Raw genomic sequence first — 22,218 nt, 5'->3', positions numbered from 1 at the left:
TCTAAAGTGTACTACCCCGCGAAGATACGAAGCCGGAATGGCTGGCATACAAATGTCAAATCAAATGGGATCGACAACGAGAGACGCATTGCCAAACATCTGCCTGCAGCCTCCTCGATCGGATACCGTGTTAAAGGCATAGGGGGAGCACAGGACGCTCTGCCGCTGCTCACGTGCGCTATAAATGTCCAAAGAGGACAGCTCTCGTCTCCCTGCAGCAGCCAAACCAATTTGGCTTGTTAGACGAAACGTTCAACATAGGTAACGTATTTTTTTTAGCTTTGGAGACGGGGTTGCTCATGGCGCAACCGCGCAAACAGCGCTTTCGTCGTCGCGACCGCCTCCGTAAATTTCTCCAGGCAACCAATGGCAGTGAGTGTGACTGACTGTCACACTGACCCCCCCCCCCCCCCCCGTAGGTACATTTCAAGCACAAAACTGAATACAAAAACTGTTAACTGTGGACGACACCAATTGTCCATAAAGCATTGCACTTAGGGTCCACCATTTTCAATTCATCAGAACATGAGACTGAGTATACCAAAAACAGGAAATCATCATAAAAGGAGGTGAAAAGGGAAAAAACATATACAGTGAGGGGACAAGGGAGGTATGCAAATGTGTTTCCATATACCAAGGTATAGGTTCCATATATTTTTGTTCCAAAATACAGTTTAGCTGGTGACCCCCGGCCTGGAAGCCCTTCAAAGACCCCTGGGGATCCCTGGTCCCCACTTTTGAGAATAAGATAAAATAATTCATGTTGGACAATTTTGTCCCACGGGTCACCTGCTGTGTGCATGTGTGTGTGTGTGTGTGTGTGTGTGTGTGTGTGTGTGTGTGTGTGTGTGCGTGCGCGTGCGTGCGCGTGCATGCGTTCTACTGTCCTCATGTGAAAGTGGCCTTGCCTTGTTATTCCCTATGGCAGTCAAGGACTTTCTCTGGAACAAACCCTTGTTTGTTGTGGCAGAGAGAGACTATGTTTGGCCCCTATCTGTATGCCCTTCTCTCTGTCCGCTCCGTGTGTGCAGTTTTTTTGTGTGACATCAAAATGCCTACTTTAATTATTTTTAAGGGGCGCTATAGCCCCTTCTATAAACAGCTTTTGTCCCCACACGTCTCAAGATTTGCCATTGACAATGAAAGGGAAATTCAGGTCAAATGTCTGCTAAATCTTGTCCCCTGCACACGTCTCATATTTGCTATTGACAATGAATGGAGAAATGACGTCAGAATTCCGCTAAATATGACGTAAATTAAACATCAAAACATTGAATGCCATTGACATTGAATGGAAAATTGAAGTCATATGCAAACGAGCAAATCAGCTAACCAATCACAGGCAACAGGCATTCTGATTGGCCAGTATGAGATGATGTTTTCATAGTAAATGCGACCTGCAGTCACAATAAATGTAAAAATTATAAATCAGTTCCAGACAGTGATAGAACTGATAACCAGTGTAATGATAGCAAATTCAAGGCATGCACGCACGCACGCACTCACTCACTCACTCACTCACTCACTGACTCACTGACTCACACACACAACAACATAATTGCTGCCATCCGGTCTGGCAGTGATTAGGCTACTCTGTAGAAACTGGTGTCTCTGGCTGCACTCAGACAGCCATGCAACAAGGTTGTGTCAAACCATGTGACTCCCATTGGAAAAGCATTGAGGCGGCCATGAAACACAGACGGCACAGGACACAAGTGTGTCTTGTGTGTGTCAACACAAGCAATATGAATGGATATTTATAATACCATATTCTTTTATTTATATAAATAAATATAAATAAAATAGTCAAATTCTATTTCAACAGGTATAGCCTACCCATCCATCAGTTAAAAACTGTTTTGAAAATGCACACCAGGGCTGGACTGGCTATAGGACGTACCGGTGCGTATTCCTGGTGGATCGCATCAGTAGGGGGCCGCCATGATTATTATTTTTTTTTTCTTTGACAGGCAGGCAGGCTAGAAGGAAAGTTCTGCCAGTGCCTTCATGATACTTTCACTGTACCTGTATCAGTGAGTGACAAATATACCCTCTTCTATCTTGAATCCTTTTGCCAGCATCATTCTTGTGAGAGCAACAAAGGGTTGTGTACTTGTCTGTTGGTTTGTATCATTTATGTTGTTCTGTAAAAGGGCTTGTTCGTTTGTGTGTGCCGTGACGGAGCGGGCGGTATAGTTTCTGCTATCTGCACGCTTGGTTGTGGTGGGCTGGTTTGGGCCAAATTCGTGCGAAAATGACCAGGCCAATTTTTTGTCCCAGTCCAGCCCTGATGCACACTATAATGAGAATGCCTGGTGCAACAAAACTCTCGTCTCTTGCTCTGTCGACTAAGACTGAGTTATTTAATGCAAAATTTGCAAATGAAGTTCATTTGATGAACTTGAACTTAATGACTCTGGCCATAATATATGACAATTGGGATTGACTGTTAATCAGCTACCGGTACCTATAACCGGTACCTATACCGTTTGGCATGACCTGATGCCATAGTGGGGGCACGATCGGCGGTTAGATGGGATTTCTACATTATTTTTGTCCAATCTGTATAGTAAAGTATGTTAATTCAATAACTTTATATTATAACTTACAACCTTAATACGATATATGTTGTGGTCCAAGACCAATGCCGTCTTTACCTCTGCATGGTGATGTATACAATATAAATTATACAATTGGGGTGGTTGCATTTTGTCTCCATGTTCATCTATTGAGACATTTAGATTGTGTCAAAGATCATGTCTCACCTAGACATATAGGATCTGACATTTTATTTTACCTGATGGTCAAGATTCAATGTATCCCCTGAGCAAGCCGGCAGGCACTATTCTATTAGCTCAATGGTAAAAAATGACACTACAGGAAACAGGTTCAAATCTGGGGTAGAAGGGGAAAGTTACATACACCCTTATTGTACTTTAGCACAAATATGTTATGTGTATACCTTTTATCAACCCAACACATTTTCTAGATGTTGCTGCCAGCTGGTCTCCACCCATGGAGACCATGTATTAGCGAAAATAGCCGATCTACAAGCTTGATCTGCGATTTTAGTGTGACAGTCTTGAAATATGAAATGCAAGGTTTCTGCCCAACAGCAACAATATACTGTACATGTATCGATAAGTACCCCTCTGCCTCCCCCCAATATTTCCATACAAGATTAATACCGTGAAATATTGCTCGGTGCATGTTGGCAATGCCTTGGGGGGTAAAAATTTACTATTCTGTGCCTATCGGGTTGCAACTCAAATGGGGCTGAGTCGGCTCTAGCGAACTTCACAACGTTCAACACGGCAACTCACGCGCTTTAGAGTGCTCGGTGGTGTCTCTCGTGGCTCAAGTTCACTATAGATGGCGCCCCTCCGTCGTGGTCTAAAACTATACTTTATCGGCAACAAAAAAAAGTCTGCAAGTGCCCATACCCGAAGGCGGGGTTGGCGAAAGGGCCTTTCTGTGTGGAGTTTGCATGTTCTCCCCGTGTCCCCTAGGGTAGGTACCCTCACAAAAAACATGCAGTAATCCTGGTCACTAAACTGCCTCCCCCTGGCCAGCCGGGGCGCCTGATGGAGGGGAAAGGAACTGGTTGGAATAACGTGTTCCTTCCACGCGCTACGTCCAACCAGGGAAACTCCCCCCTGTCAGGTGTAAAGGAGCAACTTGGACACTCAGGCATGAAGGAAGCATGAGTTCAAGTCCGTTGCTCTCCCCTTGTCCCCCATATATGGGGACTAGGTTGGTGGAGGGTGTGTAGAGCCCAGGATCACATTAGATGATTGACACAGGGGTGAAAAATGGGTTACAAAATCGTGGGATAAAAAATATTAAAGTAAAAAGTCTGCGGTTGTTGGAAAATAGTGACAGCAGACAGATTTTAACCCGGGAGTTGTGGATTGGGAAGTCTATGACCAACAAGGCTCAGAGGCATGTGAGAATGTGAGAATGCCCCGCTCCGCAGGCACCCTACTACTTTCTACTAGGGGGGCCAATCAGAGGCAGGCATGGTGGATCTTTACGCGAACGGGCCGTCGTCTTAAATCATGTGCACTGTGCATGCATAGTTACTGTAATAATAACATCACTGCATGCCTGGCTGACATCTCACAGTGGATGTCTTCCAACCACCTCAAGCTGAATCCAGACAACACTGAGCTTCTCTTCTTCCCAGCTAAGTCCTGCCATTAGAGTATAAGGTCCTGCCCTATGCGGGAGCTAACTATTTCGGTAGACAACCACCTGGTAACATGTCTGTCCCGGTCTGTCCCAACAGCCAGGAACCTTGGTGTTGTCCTGGACAGTCAGCTCTCGTTCAAAACACACATCACAGCTGTCACTCGATCCTGTAGGTTCACACTCTATAACATACAACAAATTAGACCGTTCCTCAAACATGAGTCAGCCCAGCTCCTAATCCAGACAACAGTCTTGTCAAAACTTGACTATTGTAACTCCCTCCTTAACAACTGTTCCGGGACAACGCTCCACACGTCCCAAACTCTTCTCCCTTCTGACTCTAAAACTATGGAATGCACTTCCATTACAATCAGAACTGCAGCCTCACTCCCAATCTTCCGCCGTAGTCTGAAAACCCACCTTTTCAGACTCCATCATGGCCCATAGCACCTACCCTAGCCCCTTAGATAGCACTTTTTGTAGACTTAGACAGCACTAGAACTGCATTGTATGTAGTCATAGCACTTTATAGTATAGTATAGTATAGTATAGTATAGTATAGTATAGTATAGTATAGTATAGTATAGTATAGTATAGTATATACCTATAAACTATACATGTATAGTTTATATAGTATTCATACTATATTAAGTTTCATTATATAGACATTCCCCTGTTATGTTCTGTATGTGATGTTTGCCATTTGTTATTGCTTAATGTAAATCACTCTGGATTAAGAGTGTCTGCTAAATGCCTAAATTGTTGTTGAGTTGCTGGCCGGCTCCTATATGCAGATCTAGGTGATGAACGATACCAACGAATCAACGGGAAATTATATGGTCATATATTGACATTCCCATATGGGAAGGGCCCCTGGCAATGTCGTCTCATCGCGTCTACATATATGAGATTCCTGGTGATGTCACGTGGCATCGTGACACCCCCCCCCCCCCCCCCCCCCCCCCGAACCTACAACCCAAAATTCATTAATTCATTCATGTCAATATAATCTGTAAACTTTCCCAATGGTGTTTCTTCCGACTAGTGAAACAACAGAGCTTCTTAATACGGCACAGTTGAGAAACAAGAGTTAAACTATTAATCTGGTGTCAATGAGGTCAGATAGATAGGTCAGTAGAGTTGCTGGCCGGCTCATATATGCAGATCTAGTATGTCAAACTATCTAGGGTTTGATGAGGTCAGTGTCGTGATCTTCATATATGGAGATCCAGGTGATGATAATCAGCTCCACGTATGGAGATCCATGTCACGTGTTGTCACGACGAGGCAATACCATATATGGAGGCGTGGGGTGACTAACGGACGGAATGACGGGAAATGCAAGTTTTTAAAAGACATGCTCACTTTGCAAATGTTGTCAAGTAGGCCTAAATAATTGCATTGGACATAAATGCAGTGATAGTAATCACTCCTCTGAGACTTTACTTTAAATGACTTAGAGTAAATACCACATAATTGCCTGCAGAAGATGTTCAGGTTAGTCCACCAGGGGGAACTATTGCATTGTATAGATGTTCCCCCTGCCTGACCCAATAGGCCAGAGTCACGTGTTGTGTCGCCCCCAGATAATAACACTCAAGAAGGTAGCAGGTGTCTGTCCCAACTAAAACTAAAAAGGGTAGTGTAGCCCAATCTAGTATAGAATAATCTGTAGGCCTATATTTGGCTGGAAGGCTCATATCCATTTCCAAACACGTAAATAAGGTGGACCAACTGACCCAAAAAGATTTTTTTAAATCATGATGTTTATTTTTGGGCGGTCGTGGCCTGAAAAGGATGACTGGATGAGAACCAATGACTTCTTAGACAATGGTGGCTGACATGAAACAAGGGGGGATGTTTCCCTCAGAAAACAAGGATTGGTTGAGTCCTTCCCTCTGATTGACTTTAAAAAAGAGGTAATTTTTTATTTATTTATTCAGATGCTTGAAGACAATTGCTTTAACCTTTAATACAATTATATAAAGTGAAGACGGTGTGAAGGACTAAACGTTTTTAACTATCTCAAAGTTTTGATCATATGATCCTTGATGACTATTTCTATGTATTTCATGTACTACTGGATTAAGAGCATCTGCTAAATCAAATGAATAAATTATAAATCTCTCAGGATTTAGCTGTGTGCATTATTACTACCAATGTGAGGAGACCCAAGATGTTCGGTTGGACCTGTTTAAGCGTATGGAATTCAGTTTCACTTCAGACAATAGTCTCTTCACTGCTAAGTGCTAAGCTGAAGGTGCTGCATGTAGCAGAGATGTGGGAGAGAGAAGATTGAGGTTTGAGCACACGCTATCTTCTAATCTAATGAATTTCTCTTGAAGTGCTCCACACATATTCAACCTCATACCAATAAATCACGTTGATCAGCATAATGAATTCTTGCAACATGCTCACTCGGTTCCATGGAATCACTCTTCAAAATGAAAAATAAAGAAAGAAAAGAATAAAAGTATAAAGTGGTACTCAAAGACACTTTACATGTGTGGGGGCCAGGGGAGAGAACATAGAAAAGGACAACTTTATCACACACACACACACACACACACACACACACACACACACACACACACATCATAGACATCATAGCCCTACCCCACATCCCAATGGACCACAATGAGTGTTTTTCCAGTAACAGAGAACGGGATGAACTTTTACGCAGAGCCTGGTAGTCGATGGTCACTGAGGGAGCGCTTGTTTTTCAGGCGACCGGATTAAGCGTGTTGATATTCACTAATCAAATTGTTAACAGTGAAGTAGCTTTTTATTTGGTTAAATTTCTAGTATTTTATTTAAAACCGGTGATAAGCTTATTGGTCTGCTATTAGGGCCTGCGAAGGCATTCTTTGCATTCTTGGGGAGTGGAATAACTTTGGCTACTTATAAGGCGTACATTTTATCATGTGAAAAAGAAGAGAAGAGATGGAAGACATGGAACGAGGGGATGGGGAGCACAGTGAAGTGATGTGACAAAACCATCTGTTTATCTGTGCATGTGTACAGGTATAGTGTGTGTGTGTGTGTGTGTGTGTGTGTGTGTGTGTGTGTGTGTGTGTGTGTGTGTGTGCGCGCACGCGCGTGCGTGCTTTCTCTTTAATGAGCAGATTGGATATATTCATTAATCTCCATTAACAACTTCTCCCGGTGCGATATATATATCACATCCCTTTTTCAGTCATTACTGATGCAATTACCACATAGATATCCACTAGAACAGGGCTGCTCTCTGTCACATGCAAATATAAGGCAACCTAATTGGCTTCAAGTCAGAAAACACTGCCTTGTTTAACTTGACAAGAAAATGCTGGAGTTTTAAAGACATTTCAGTTGGAAATGCGTGGAATTGCAGTGGAAAGGTAATGAAAATGCATTGTGACAGTACTGACACATTGAAACATTGTTATGTTCAGTAAACATTAGACATCACTGAATGAAAAGACTGAGCTTCAACACTAGAAAGTTAGAATGACCTAAAATACATGCAAATGGAGTGAGACAATAACCCTGTATGAGCGCTGGCTGAAAGGCTTTTTTGTCTGACAAGTTGCCTGGAGATTGCTGGTCATCCATATATACGGCAGACAGGCCTGGCTGGAAAAGCTTTTTGAAAACCCTCTCAATCGAGCACACACTATTACAAGCACAAGCTCTGTTCGAAACATATCATTTGGCATGCAGGGAAACGGAATTCATCACAGTGCAATGTGTTTTAAGTCTTCCATTCCACCAGGCAGGCAGCCTCTCTCACAGAGATGAATTTAACCCTGTTCACTGCCTTGGGGGGGGCACAGGTTCACTTTCACTTCCAGTTCACTTTGTTTATTCGATTTGTATTACAGTGTCGTTTCTAAACGTAAACATGACACAGCTTTATGCTTTTTTGATGAGTTGTGTGACATTGATTTTGTGTGTTCTAATCTACAACCACATTTTGTCTTTTGCCACAGCACAAGCTAGATCCAGGTTTTACACAGGCCACATGAATCGGAAGAGACGTCACAGGCATAAATCATACACTCACTAAAGACATGCATTTGTCACTGAGGAAGTGACCGGATCAGTGCCTTTTGCGATGATGATAGTGTTTTACCCAATCTGTGTTTATGTTTGGATGTTCTGTTTTCTGGCAGATCAATGATTATTATGTGAATGGGATTGCGGGGGCATGCCACGTTAGCATAGATCCTGGCGTACACAAAAGATTGATGTACTCTAAATCTCTCGTAGGAATATTTTTGAAGGGTGAAAAATACTTTAAAGAATTAAACTACACCAGATCACATGGTGAAGGGGCCAAAAACAGACACTGTAGCCTATGATATTGGTGGGAATTGGGCTGTGGATGTTAGTACCTCAGCAGGAGCCACAAGGCTATTGTAGCTTCAGACAGCCCCTCACTGGGAGCTGAGTATGAAGGCACATAAACCATCCCACTCCATCTGTTGCATTTCGAAGACATTTGTCACAAAGGAGTTTGTCAGTTTGTCACAGCCCAAATCCAATACCATGCCAGTATAAGACAGGCAATTTGGTAATACTCTGTAGACTCTACAGAGTATTACCAAATTGCCTACAGTGTAGAGGCATGAAACCCTCTGAGGATTGAGCCAAGACACGCCACCCCATCTGAATAATGGTTGCTTTCAAAGTCAACATCCTATTACCAGTATGTGAATTAGGATAACACTAGTTGTCTGAGTCACTAAGCAGAAACACCCATATGCCAAGAGCTTGCTGTGACATACTTATGGCAGAAAAGTCATCCAAATTGAACAGCAGAAATGTGTGTTTAAAATCAATCACTATATCCTTAATCAATCACTCCTGGAAATGTAACTTGTGAAGGTAAATGTCAGCTCACACAATCCACATACTCTCAAGCAAGTAGCAACATACAGTCCTGCGTGTGCATGCACACACACACACACACACACACACACACACACACACACACACACACACACACACACACACACACACACACACACACACACACACACACACACACACACACACACACACACACACACACACACACACACACACACACACACACACACACAAACACACAAATCCATTACATGCATGCACACGTGTACACACATGATGAGTGTTGGGACTGGGACAGGAGTTTTATCTGTTGGAGAGTCTGGCATTAGATGCCAGATTGTGAAGTACTCACTTTGCAGAAAGCATGCTAAGTGTGTCAATACAGATGAAAGCTATCAGAGAGCAAGCATTCATCTGGGTTCGGCCCAGACCCATACAGAGCAGCTAACGCCTGCATCTCCTCAAAACACACACACATACACACTCACAGGTAATTGACCCTCTCAAATACATACTCACGGGCACTTGTGCAAAATTGTAAGATCATGCACATTATTTGCCTGCAGACCATATGTCAGAATGTATTCCATATCCGGCTTAGATGACACCATCAGATAAATAATAAACCTTAAAAATTAAGAAAATATAACCTTCTCATAGTCTATTATTAGAATGCAATATTTAGCTATGATGTTGGAAAGAGTTACCAACAAGAAATATGTCGAGAAAGTTTCACCAATAAACAAATTATCAGTAATATGATATGATAATATGATATAGTACTTTATTGTCAGTTCACACTGAAACTTGTCTTGAAATGTGTCTTGCGACCCAGCAACCATGTATGCAAAACACATATCGTATACAGTGTTAGTTTGACTCTAGCCTCGGAGACCACAGGCGTTTTGTTTTCAATTTAAACTCAGTTTAACTCAAATTAACCCATATAGCTTTGTTTCTATATTCTCAGTGTTAAACAGTAGAACACTGGGGGTTTCACTTTGTACATACATAGGTGGGTGTAATTACACCTGAATAGGCCTACTGCAGGGTCTGGCGCACCATGCCAACAAAGAGTCCTTATTGGCCAGGACTTTGCTGTGGTACATAAATTAGTTTGTGATGTACCTGCCAGGCCAGCACCACATGGGGCTCAGCCACGGGCACAGCTACAAGCGCTGCCTCAGATGATCCGATCAACTCCAGCTGTCACACAGCACAGTTTTGCACGGGTGTGCCTGTGAGACAGGTTTGCCTGTGAGTGTGAGTGTGCAAAAGACGAGTGAATGTATATATTGTGTGTGTGTGTGTGTGTGTGTGTGTGTGTGTGTGTGTGTGTGTGTGTGTGTGTGTGTGTGTGTGTGTGTGTGTGTGTGTGCGTGCGTGCGTGTGTGTGCCTGCACACACTCATGCATGTGTATCTCAATGTGTGTGTGAGTATATCCACAGCAGACAGACAGACAGCAAACAGCTGGCCAGATGGCCGTTTCATTTGTGCAGTACACCTGTGTATTTAACATGTAGCCTAATAGCATTAGCAAGGAGGGAGAGAGAGAGGGAGGGAGGGGGGTGGGGGGTGGGGTGGCAGATGCTACTTGAGAAGATATGGCTTTGCCACGGAGACATGATGAAGGAGACACACAAGGAGACACACAACCACTTTGATTGTATTATTGTGTTTATACCACTGTTTTGTTGTCAATATGTATCAAAGAAATGGTGACACACAAGCTTATTTTGAAAGTGTATTCACTAAGAAAAATAGTTTATAAATTGTCCTTTCTAGTGGGGCAAACTGTTCAAATGAATAATTTATTATAATACTTATCGTGTTTGACAGCTAGTGGCCGTTGCTAAACAAGGTAACTAAGGCGTAGTGACTGACACTTTTGTAGTGATGCAATTTGTATGCTCTTTTCTGGAAATTTGGAATGCAGTATGAACATGGTGAATATTGCAACATTCTCACCTAAATCATTGAAACAGATGTATCATCATTCTGAGGATGTTGTAAAAAAAGAAGGGACATGACATAAATTTGCATGGTTATTACAGTATCATTGCTGTATCTGCCAGACATACTGACAGACAAACAGGCAGACTTGCAATATTTTCCTATTGTTCTGATGCAATATAAATAACATCTGGGGAAAGAAAATAGAACAGAACACTTGGAACATGTGCATCAAGTCCGGGAAAATATGGGAGGCTGGCAATTTTTTGCCATCTTCCTCTTTACATCACTGTTATAAGCTTCTGTCTTCCTAGTGCCTCATGGGGCAAACTATGTCTGAAAACCCTCTGCCTGACAGCTGAGGAGGCTGCTCTGCTATTGTGTTTGTTGTATCTTGTGCTGTGTGTGTGTGTGTGTGTGTGTGTGTGTGTGTGTGTGTGTGTGTGTGTGTTCGTGCGTGCGTGCATGTGCGTGTGTGTGTGATCGAGAAAGGCCGTCATAGGCAGACCTGTATCCCGAGAGAAGACAGACTATGCATGCACCCACTGCACACACAAAATGAAATGGAAACCGAGCTACACTTCCTAACCATCTGTCCACTGTACCAAGACATCAGAGACACATACTACAGATTAAAATCACTCACAGAATGACAAAAAACTCCCATATCTGCTGGGCGAAGTACAAAAATGTGAAAACACAGCAGCAAGATTTGTGAGCTGCTGTGATAGGAGAAGGATATCAAATGGAACACAACCACCCTAAAGACTAATCATTGTGTGTATTCCTAATTTCCTGCACATCTGCATCGAGTGATCTTGGTACATAGAAATTGATTTATTGAAGACTCTGAGTCTCTGACTTTGTATTGCTGTATTGTTGTATTGTGTCTTCTGCTTTGGCAATGTAAACGTATGTTTTCTCATGCCAATAAAGCCCTTTGAATTTAACTGAAGCGTGTGTGTGTGTGTGTGTGTGTGTGTGTGTGTGTGTGTGTGTGTGTGTGTGTGTGTGTGTGTGTGTGTGTGTGCGTGCGTGTGTGTGTTTGTTTGGATAAGACCCCTGACCCAAAGAGTCAAAGAGAACTCATTATTTGAGTGACCTTCTTCTGAAGACGCTATAAGATCTGTTGTACTGTAGGCGAATGTGCCAAGTGCTTACCAGTAATTAAAACGGTGGCAAAATGAATGTCTGCCTTTAAACTATAGTATTACATGTGATTAGGGTTCTATTATTCATATTGAAACTGCAGCAGTGTGTGGTAGTCACAGTTTCACTACTGGAACAGATTGTTCACATTGTTGGAAGTCAGCTGGTGTGCACTGCATGCGTCATGTTAATACGCCACCAGTGCTTTGTAAGTTTAGAGTTCTGAGAAAGGCCTAGCATTTTCAGTTGAATGTGTTGAGCAATATGTCACTCAAGACAAAATTGCAATTAAGTTTATAAATCATCAAGTGCTGACAAAGTTGCTAACCCGTAAGCAATATAATTCATGGAACGCATCATGATATTATCATATCTGCATTTGGCAAGTCTGTATGGGATCATTCCATGGTTTTCCATTCCATCAGAGTAGTACTGAAGCAGAGCAAATGTTCACAATGTTCACAAATACAATCCAGGAGGACACAACATGCTGGGGGTGAGGGTGGGGGTGAGGGTGGAATGACAACAAAAATTATGAGAAGTAGAGTCAGAGATGTTGCCTACAGGCAAATTAATATAATAATTACTAATTATTGAAAACATCAAAACATACAGTACAACACACACACACACACACACACACACACACACACACACGCACACACACGCACACACACACACACACACACACACACACACACACACACACACACACACAATATATATATATATATAGACAATTGCTCTGATGCAGATATACCCTGAGGCAAAAAAACAACAACATCTAATTATGGCCAGAAACTGTGGAGTCTGCATCTGCAGGATATATAACTCCCACTGTGTAGATCAGCCAAATCAGTGAAACATGGCTGGTAAAGTAAATAGTCAGTGTGCATTTGAACCCTATAACCCTTACGTTAAGAATGTAAATTTTGGGTCAGTTCTTACTCAGATCTAAATTAAAACGGAGAATCTTGCTGTGTGGTGCCAAAACATGCTCTCACCAGGAGTGATTCCACAAGTCTAGAGCGAGGTCAGATATAATTGACAATGAGGCTATACTGAGAAAATAACAAAGGATTATTTTGGGAATAAAAAGATTTAGCACAGTGAAAGCTACATCAGAACATAAAACAAACAAAGAAGACTACTGTAAGCTGCATGGCTACACCCGTGAAGTTCAAAATAAACAAGCTTAATTATGTTTTGCCTTTGTCGTTATAGCTGCTTGCTGTCGTATTTTTACTTTATTGAGATGGTTGGAAAGCAAAAGCAAAAAGCATTCATTGTAAGAAGATACTGGTAGGAAGGATTAAGCATACAAATAACATAACTGCACACACTCCATAAATATAATTTTATATTCTGCAGGTACGTGTGATAGGCCAGTTGTTCTCAAAGTGGTGTCCCTGGGGGGGGGGGGGGGGGTGTCATCTAAATACTTGATGCATCGGCTACTGAATTTGAAAATATAGCCAATCCAAGCTCACACAGTGGATGGCCAAATCTATATTTGCAATTGAGAGAATTCCATGCCCACATTCCTCTTGGCGACACATTTTTGGTCCACACAGAGGAATGTGAGCAGCCCCTCCACCATTACTAAGTCTGTGTATTTATTTCTCTTCGCCGGTGCAGCCTAGATTCAGGGAGAGTATTTTTTTGCAGCCTACTGACCTGTCGATGATCGCTGAGGGGGCGCTTGTTTTACAGGTTAGGGTTAGGTTTCTGGTTTAAGGACTTCAGTGTTTTGTACCATACATTTACAAAGTACAAAACAAAGAATGTTTGCTTTCGCCATCTTTGTTGAAGAAGAGTCTGGGCAATTATGTTTTAGTTCCATATGTGTATATTTTTGGTTGGCTAAAACTAGACTAAAGCTTATAGTTTAAGTAGCCTAGGTAGGCCTAACGTTCAATGGTGTGTTCAAAGTGTTTTAAATCAGAATTAGCTAATAAAGGTAACCCTAAGCCTATGTTGCAAAAAAAAAAACCTTTTACTGTTACTAAAAGTTTCTAGTCAATGAGGCTAAATCTAGTCACCTCTGAGGTTTAAGGTGTGATCACCTTTGAAGGGATTAAGTAGGCTATGTTCATAGCCCTTGGGTCTTGATGGTCTAAGTTTTGAATCTAAATGGCTCTTTATGTTGCCCTGGGAGTATATCTGCTCTAATTTAGAGCAATTTTAGAGGTTAGGATTCAATGGTTTGTTTGACCTGTTTATGTGGTGTTTAATTTTTCTATCCACTGCTTTTATGTAAATCTGTGTTCCCCCTGTCCAAGTTTTGTTGTGTTCTAAACCACAAACTTCCATGGCACTAATTCCATGTGTCATAAAATGCTGTACAATTAATAATAATATTTTTAATATCTATGTTGGTTTAGTCTATCTGCTATTGTATTTCTAGTTTCACCCACATATTGTAGGTTGCACTTAACGCGCTACATGTAATTAGATATACACAGTTACTCGTATTAGCCTGTATTCACTTTCGTATGACACTTTCATGTGAGACAAATCTCGAGATTTGGCTGCCAGACAGGAAACGGCGGACAGTCTCGCGAAGCAACACAGCAGCCAATAATGTTTGTCTTCCGATATTTTCCAGAAGCGATTACTTTACAAAAGATCTCAGTCATTCACAAATAGTGTTTGTTCATGAGCTGGTCACAGTGGTCACTATGGGCTCTCACTGCATCCAATGCATTCCAATTTCCACCGAACTTCTGGGTGTATTTTGGCTCCCATGGTGCGACAAATCTGCCGTCTGGAATTGCATGATAGTGAAAATGACATTGGTGACCTTACCTCCATTCCATCTACCTTGGGCTGAAACAGGAAGTGGACGGCAGGCTAATCCCAAACGATTGGTTATGCCCAGAGGCGCAACACTGACCGAACGCTAGGGGGGGATATAGAGCGGCGCCGCGAAGCGGCGCCGCCGAAAAATCCGTCCCCCCCGTCCCCCCCACTACCCTAGGGGAGGGGGGGATGGGGGGGTCTAACCACCAAAACGTGGGGTTATGGTTAGGGTCGGACTACAGAGAGGTTGTTCCAGTGACTCAATGCACATACAAATGCAATGCCAATATGCTATATTAACATTAGAACGTTTTAAAGACAGATTAATTATTGACGACAATGCAACCTGTGGGTCCAACGTCACTGAAAACTTTCATAATGGCAATTAAATTTACTCACGAGTGCTGATGTGAAATGGAGGATGTAAGAACACACTTTTGTTGTATTAGAGCAGGGTAAATATGAAGTTTTGCGCCAAGGTCTTGTTTATATTCCTCTTTACATAGGCTGTATGTTATTGTCGCAATTTGGTCCGTCTGAGATCTGAGTGAGGGGGCCTTCCTGAGTGAGGGGGTTTCTGACGGCGTCGCTTACTCGCTTCCCCTCTGTCAGAGGTGGAAGCTACGCGCAGCCGTCGGGAACCCCCCCAAACCGACTGTCCCCCCCCCCTCCAGAAAAGAGGTCTTTCTGCTACAGAAACTGTCAGACGAAGACCAAAAACACTAGCGGGGTTCCTATGTTGCGTTATATTTTTCGAAAGAAGCAACAGCTGTACCTATAGTCTCGTACCAGGCCCAAACTCATCTGGGGGGGACCAATGTGACGCTGGCAGGGGACGCGTCCCCCGCGTCCCCTAGGCTATTGCGCCCCTGGTTATGCCCAATCAAATGACATGAGCGCCCATGCAGTGCAATGCATGTTGGGTTACAGGTGCATGATGGGGAGACACGTTTTTAGTGTAACACCAATCATGTCACACACACACACACACACACACACACACACACAGGCCAGGGATGAGGGCTTTCAGTAGGCTACTAGTAGGCAGGGGCGCAGATAGCATTTTACACTGCATTTTACACTGCCAACACAGCAAAACACATGCAGCCACAGTACATGGCTTTTTTTTAGGGGATAATCCCCCCTCTTCATGAACGTACGAGTACTACCAGTAATAGTACTACCAGTAAGTAAAGTTTATTAGTATTTCTATTGGTATTTTTTTTATTATTATATATATTGCTTTATGCATGGCGTTAGATGTGAGCACGCCGAAGGCGCGCAAACTTCTAGTCTATACATTCTGGGGTCCTTGACATGAAAAGGTTCATGGCAAGGATCCATTGATCACTGGTTCTGAACCAGTGTTCATAGCAATGCAGGCGTTCTGTCTTTGAGCTGATATCATCCAAGTAGGCTGTTTCTCTCACATTAAGGTTAATAGGTCACCCATAGGTCACCCTTTGACCCTCCAGTATCACTTGTTTGCTGAGTTAATTGGTCTGGCAAGAGTGACCTTTAAGTGAACTTTGGTGTCCGCAAGCAAACCCAATTTATAACACACCATATGTCCTCAAAAAGGTATGCCTTTGGGGTACATATGTAGTTTAATTTAATTTTATTTTATTACTTTTAATTTGTATTTTTTCTTTTTTGTGAAAAGAAGACCAACTGGGAAACGTTTCACAAATGGTTCAGTGATTTATCATTTGCCCATGGCTAAAAATGAAATGGTGCAGAACCATTTCCCTGTCATATTAAATATATGATCTTGCAGCCTCACACGAGTGCATTAAAGTAGCATAGGCTAAAGCATATAATTATGGAAGCTTGACTAAAGGCTGATCTCTTCATTATAGTTTAAATACAGGTAAAATATTAGGCTACACGCTACACCCAGGATCCGTTAGTGTGCACATTTTGCTTTTATGTTTTACTGATCATTACATTAGACTACACTACAGGCTATGGCAGATGAGTGATGATGGTACACTGTAGGGCAGGCTACATTTAAATTAGACTAGAGTAGACTATCTGGAAATGCATTAAGAACCTTGTGTAGCCTAAACCTCAAAAGCAGCGGTGACTCACGCCATTCACCTGAACCCCTACAGCTATTTAGGAGAGCGTTCTGCCAATGGTGTGACAGGGTCACTTTTAAACGCCGCCTTGTAGAGGAAGCAGCGACTCGCGGCACCCGGGGAACTTCACCAGGCTACTTCACTCACTGCCCGTCAGAACATGTGGACAGAGTCAGTCCACTGACTGATCACATTATAAGAATATCTGCGACGCGAGAGTCTGATGGATAAATAGACGACCATCGACTGATCGACGTACTACATGCTAGACACGACACTGCATGTAGGCAATACAGAAAGCACTGTGTGCTCACTGAACACAGCCAAGGAAGAGCGAGGCGGGATCCGTTAGACTAGAGCGTCAAATCACGGTAAAGCAAGTGAGATAATCACCGTTACCAGATTTTCAGTCCGCGCTGGTTCGCTCTGTGGATGTGATAGATGTGTGACTAGTGGGTGTGTGATGCCCATATATATCATCGACCGAAAATTTCCTGATACCCCTGGTAAGTCGTTTAATACACCTCTCAAGAAGGCAAGCACGTTGCTGCGATGCCTTGTGTGTCCGCGCGTGCGTAGGCTAGTTGTGTTTGAGAGTTGGGTGCTTGTGTGTGTGTGTGTGTGTGTGTGTGTGTGTGTGTGTGTGTGTGTGTGTGTGTGTGTGTGCGTGCATGCGTGGCAGCATACATGTGTTTGAGTAAAGTAACTATATCACGAAGCGGGCACGCACCACCAGTTGATCAAGCCATTGCTTGGAGTTTTGAGTGTGCAACAGGAGATGGCACGCAATTAGATGCGTGCGTCTTGTTCAGGGCAGCAGCAAGCTGCGCGGCGGTCTGGCCGATATATGGCCAGCCGCCCAGCCCATGCTGCCCAGTTGACAACTCACCAACATAGCCCTAGGCTATGATATTGATATGTAGCCTACTGTCTGTAGTGTATGGTATAGTGCACTGCACTTTTGAAATATGTGTTCTGAGTGTTCACCTGACAATAGAAGGCAATCAAGGCAAGCCATAGAATGTTATTTGAATAATTATTCATGTACCTTCATAGGAATTAGGCCTACACTGGATACTGCACACTGATGCGTTTTTCGGTAAACTGACGGGAAAACGCCGCTACAAACGCAGCAGCTTGCAGGGACCTTTAGACCTTTAATGTTTATTGTGTTATCCTTTTAACAATCATTGTAAAATCGTACCACTAGACTACTATTTGCCAGCTGTTTTCAATCAGTATTCAATCAATACATTTTCTGTGATAAATCACTTTAGGCTAGCCTATATCTTCCACAACAGTCAAAATCTGAGTTTAAAAATGGATCAAATTCTGCCCTTGCTGGTCCATTTGGATTAAACAGTTTGACCATTAAAGGGATAGGCTATTCAATGGGAAATTCTAATTGTTATTTAAACTTAATTAAGAAGTTGAACATATATATATAACTATATATATATATATATATATATATATATATATATATATATATATATATATATATATATATATGCCATCTGCCATCATAACTTATACCTTTGGACTTAACTCCATAGGCTCTTGTGGTTGAATAATGTGTCTGTCTCAGTGAATAATGGGCTTAATTTTGTAGTATGAGACCTCATGGGGACTGTCTATCTATGTCTTAGATATAGCAGACAGCAGAGTGGAAGTGTGATTGATAGCCTACAGCAAATGTGGTGATAGAGAGATATGGGGAGACGCCTTCTGTTACAAGTGAAGTGAGATAATGTTGACAAGTAAATTATTGTCAGAGACCTGCAATTTATAACCTATTATGATTGCATGTGTGGAGGCATTTGCATCCCTTAAACATATATACAATGTTAACCCTAATGAGTCATATAGAAACAGAGCAGTAATTAAGTACCGGTATACCATGTGTGTGTTTGTGTGAGTGAAAGTGTGTGTGAGTGTGTGTGTGTGTGTGTGTGTGTGTGTGTGTGTGTGTGTGTGTGTGTGTGTGTGTGTGTCTGTTATGCTCCCAAATAGTTTAAGGGATGAGAATCCCTGACGAAGACCTGGAAGGGTCGAAACGTTAACGTTAACCTTATAATAAACTATTTGGGAGCATAACAGACAGTGTGTGCGGAGTGCGGACATCCTACCTCCTTCTGTACGCATATATTTATATTCAGCACCCGTTAACACTATTTCTGAGATGTACATGGTTCCCTAAGATTTATTTTGACCATCAAAGGAGTTGTTTGGGGATTGGGGATACATGTGTAGGCCTACTTGGGGACAGTTTCTTTGTAGTGTAGAGTAAGGGTTAAGGTTAGGATAAGTTGAAAGCAACACGCACACTACTCTAACCTGACTCCACCAGATGGGGCAGCAGAGAGTACACAGGTTCCCCCCTGTGTACTCTGTGTACTCTGGTAAAGCTGAGTATCTGGTGGAGTCAGGTTAACACTACTCTGTGGTGCAGGGAATAGAGCGTCGCAGTCCCGCCCCCGACCAGGGCCCAGGAAATGATTCCCCGTTCATTTTCATAGACATTTCAAAAATTATTTATTTAAAGACCTTTTAAGCCTCGTACAAAGCCAACTCAAGTTGTGAGAAATCATGAGAACAAACAATTTTTCACAACTGGAGTTGGCTTTGTCCGCGGTGTAAACGTCTTTAAATAAATATTTTTTTGAAAAGCCTATGGAGAAAATGAGGGGAATTCACTTCTGGGTCTCATGTCGTCATGAAAGGGGGCGGGACTGCAACGCTCTATACAACAAACAATTACAAGATTATTTTTGTCTGCACTGATTATTACCTCATGCAATAAATGTGTGGTAATGATGTGATTTGCTGCTGACATGCTGACACATGACATTTGATATATATAGTGTGTATATAGTACATCTCTCTCTCTATTCAAAGACTTTGAGAGGATTCTCTTATTATTTTAAAACTTAACAGAATTGATTGTTTTGTAAACAATACTAGATATTAGATATGATTTCATGCCATTTATTTATTTATTTATGTATTTGTGTGTTCTCAGTTATTCACTATAGCTTCTGCTGCTACTTATCTTGGAAAAGAGATAAATCTTGTCTGCTTCACCCCAATAATTTGAAGGGGCACAGATGAAAGGAAGAAAATGCCAGCATACATCCCTTTCACATGATTTTATTTAACTCTGACGAGTGGACAACGTACGCGTTTCGGCCTGGTTTGTCCTTCCTCGCCAACCATGCCGAACCGCGTACGTTGTCCACTCGTCAGAGGTAAATAAAATCATGTGAAAAGGACATGTAATGAGTGCTGACATTTTCTGCATTTCAACTTGTATCTTCGAGCCTTGCACCTAGAAGGATTTTGTTCTAACCTGGAGTGCTGCGGGTTGTCTGCTTCGGCAGTACTTCTCTTCTCAGCACAGATGAAAGGTAACATGGTAACATGGTAATAGATGTATTTTATGCACAATGCACAATGCACAAGACGCATCATGATGAGACTGGTCTAATGTCACAGCATTTTAAAAGAAATGTGTTATTTTCCTATGCATCTTGACCTGGAGATATCAAATCTAAGCACAGTGTTTTGTTAACTACTGTATAACCTTTGATAATGGTGGTAAAACTACAGGCGTAATATTCACAAATCACTCTATTTAACACTATTCAATTACTAGTAAAAAGGAACATGGTGGTGGGGGACCGTTGGGGGGGCATTTTCTAAACCCTAAGCCCTATGGACTTCTTTGTATGACAAAATAGTCAATCTACAAGCTTGCAATGTGACGCAGCGTGATGCGTTGTGAGCTCTATAACTTATTTTTTAAAATATATATATGTTTTTTTGTGGCTTTCGCCTTTATTTAATATTTTTTATGGAGGGACAGACAGTAGGCTGACAGGAAATGGGGAGAGAGACAGGGGGATGACATGCAGCAAAGGCCGTCGGGACTGGGAGTCGAACCCGCGGCACACTGCCAGACTGGATTACCAGCCAAGGTGCCTGGACCGCTGAGCCACGGCCCAGGCCAGCTTTATAACTTCTAGGGAATCTCTGTGTGGGTATACTGCCTGACTGTCCTTCACGTATCTTAAGAACTGTTCGACCAGTCAACTTCATACTTTGCTATATCTGTATTGTTTAGTTTAGTTTAGTTTATTTAGATTTAGTGTTCTGTAACTGTAAAATGTTTTGTTTCCTTCTTTTTTGTTTTACCTTTCCACGCTGCACAAACTAGTCTTTTTGAATTGAAACAGAACATAAGAAACATTGCACAAAAACATTTTTTGTTAACCCTGCAGCCTCATGGCATCACATTATGCACACACCTGCATATGATGCTTAAATGTTTCTAAATGGCATGTACACACCTGAATTGCTAAAGACGTACAGTGCACACCTGTATATGGTCCGAATGTTCTAAATATAAGGATAAGACATGCCACAGCTGTGCACGAGAGGAGGACAGGACAACCCAGAGATGTGAACGGTGCGTGCGAGCGGAATGTCAGGCAAGCTACATTACATGATGCACAGCTAACATGAGGGTGGAAGAGACCCCGGACATTTGAGCGGAGCGTCAGGCAAGCTACACTGTCTGACGTCTACTCCTCCGGTTGTTTGGCCTTCTGGCTAAACAACCGAACCGTGCAAACCTGCATCCACATCAAATTGTGCAGACTTAAGGCGTTACGTTAAGCTGTAGCCAAATCTCTTCCAGTACTGAGTGTTGTGTGCCTACAGAGTGCAGACCTGCTTTTGGAAGAAACCAGTAGCATAGGGAAAGGGTTATGATGACATCATTAGAATAATTTGTTTTACCTAGTACAAAAAGGCATGTAGAAAAATAGACCATTTGGTTACATGTGTGATTTTGCGTGTACACTCAGTTACATTAACAAATTTAACACTGATCATTTTACTGTATATTACACACACCTCTCATGCCTCAACAATGAGAGGGAGTGAATTATGTATAAAGATTTAGGACTATAACATTCCCTCTCTCTAGGGTTCCCTCTGATCTGTTCCATTGGACCATTGCATTCTACATGATGCAAATCAGGATTACAACCGGTCCGGCACACATAATCAGTAATCACTGCCAACCAACAATAAACCTTCTTCCTGCATGTTCAGTTTACACATGCAGCACATGCTCATACACACACACACACACACACACACACACACACACACACACACACAAAC

The 22,218-nt window shown here is 42.3% G+C and overlaps 1 protein-coding gene across 1 annotated transcript in view; it reads left to right on the top strand.

Annotated features, from left to right (window-relative positions):
• Positions 1 to 17,127: 17,127 nt before the first annotated feature.
• Positions 17,128 to 22,218, top strand: part of LOC308321436 (neprilysin-like) — a 50,076-nt gene continuing 44,985 nt past the window's right edge. Inside the window, exon 1 of the mRNA XM_080772312.1 lies at positions 17,128 to 17,534. Coding sequence (XP_080628438.1) covers positions 17,492 to 17,534 — 43 coding nt within the window. The 5' untranslated portion in view covers positions 17,128 to 17,491. The remainder of the gene's footprint in view (positions 17,535 to 22,218) is intronic.

Source organism: Protomyctophum bolini (assembly GCF_963924005.1).
Source record: "Protomyctophum bolini genome assembly, chromosome: 9".
Taxonomy (NCBI): Eukaryota; Metazoa; Chordata; class Actinopteri; order Myctophiformes; family Myctophidae; genus Protomyctophum; species Protomyctophum bolini.
This window is presented reverse-complemented; position numbering and strand designations above follow the sequence as displayed.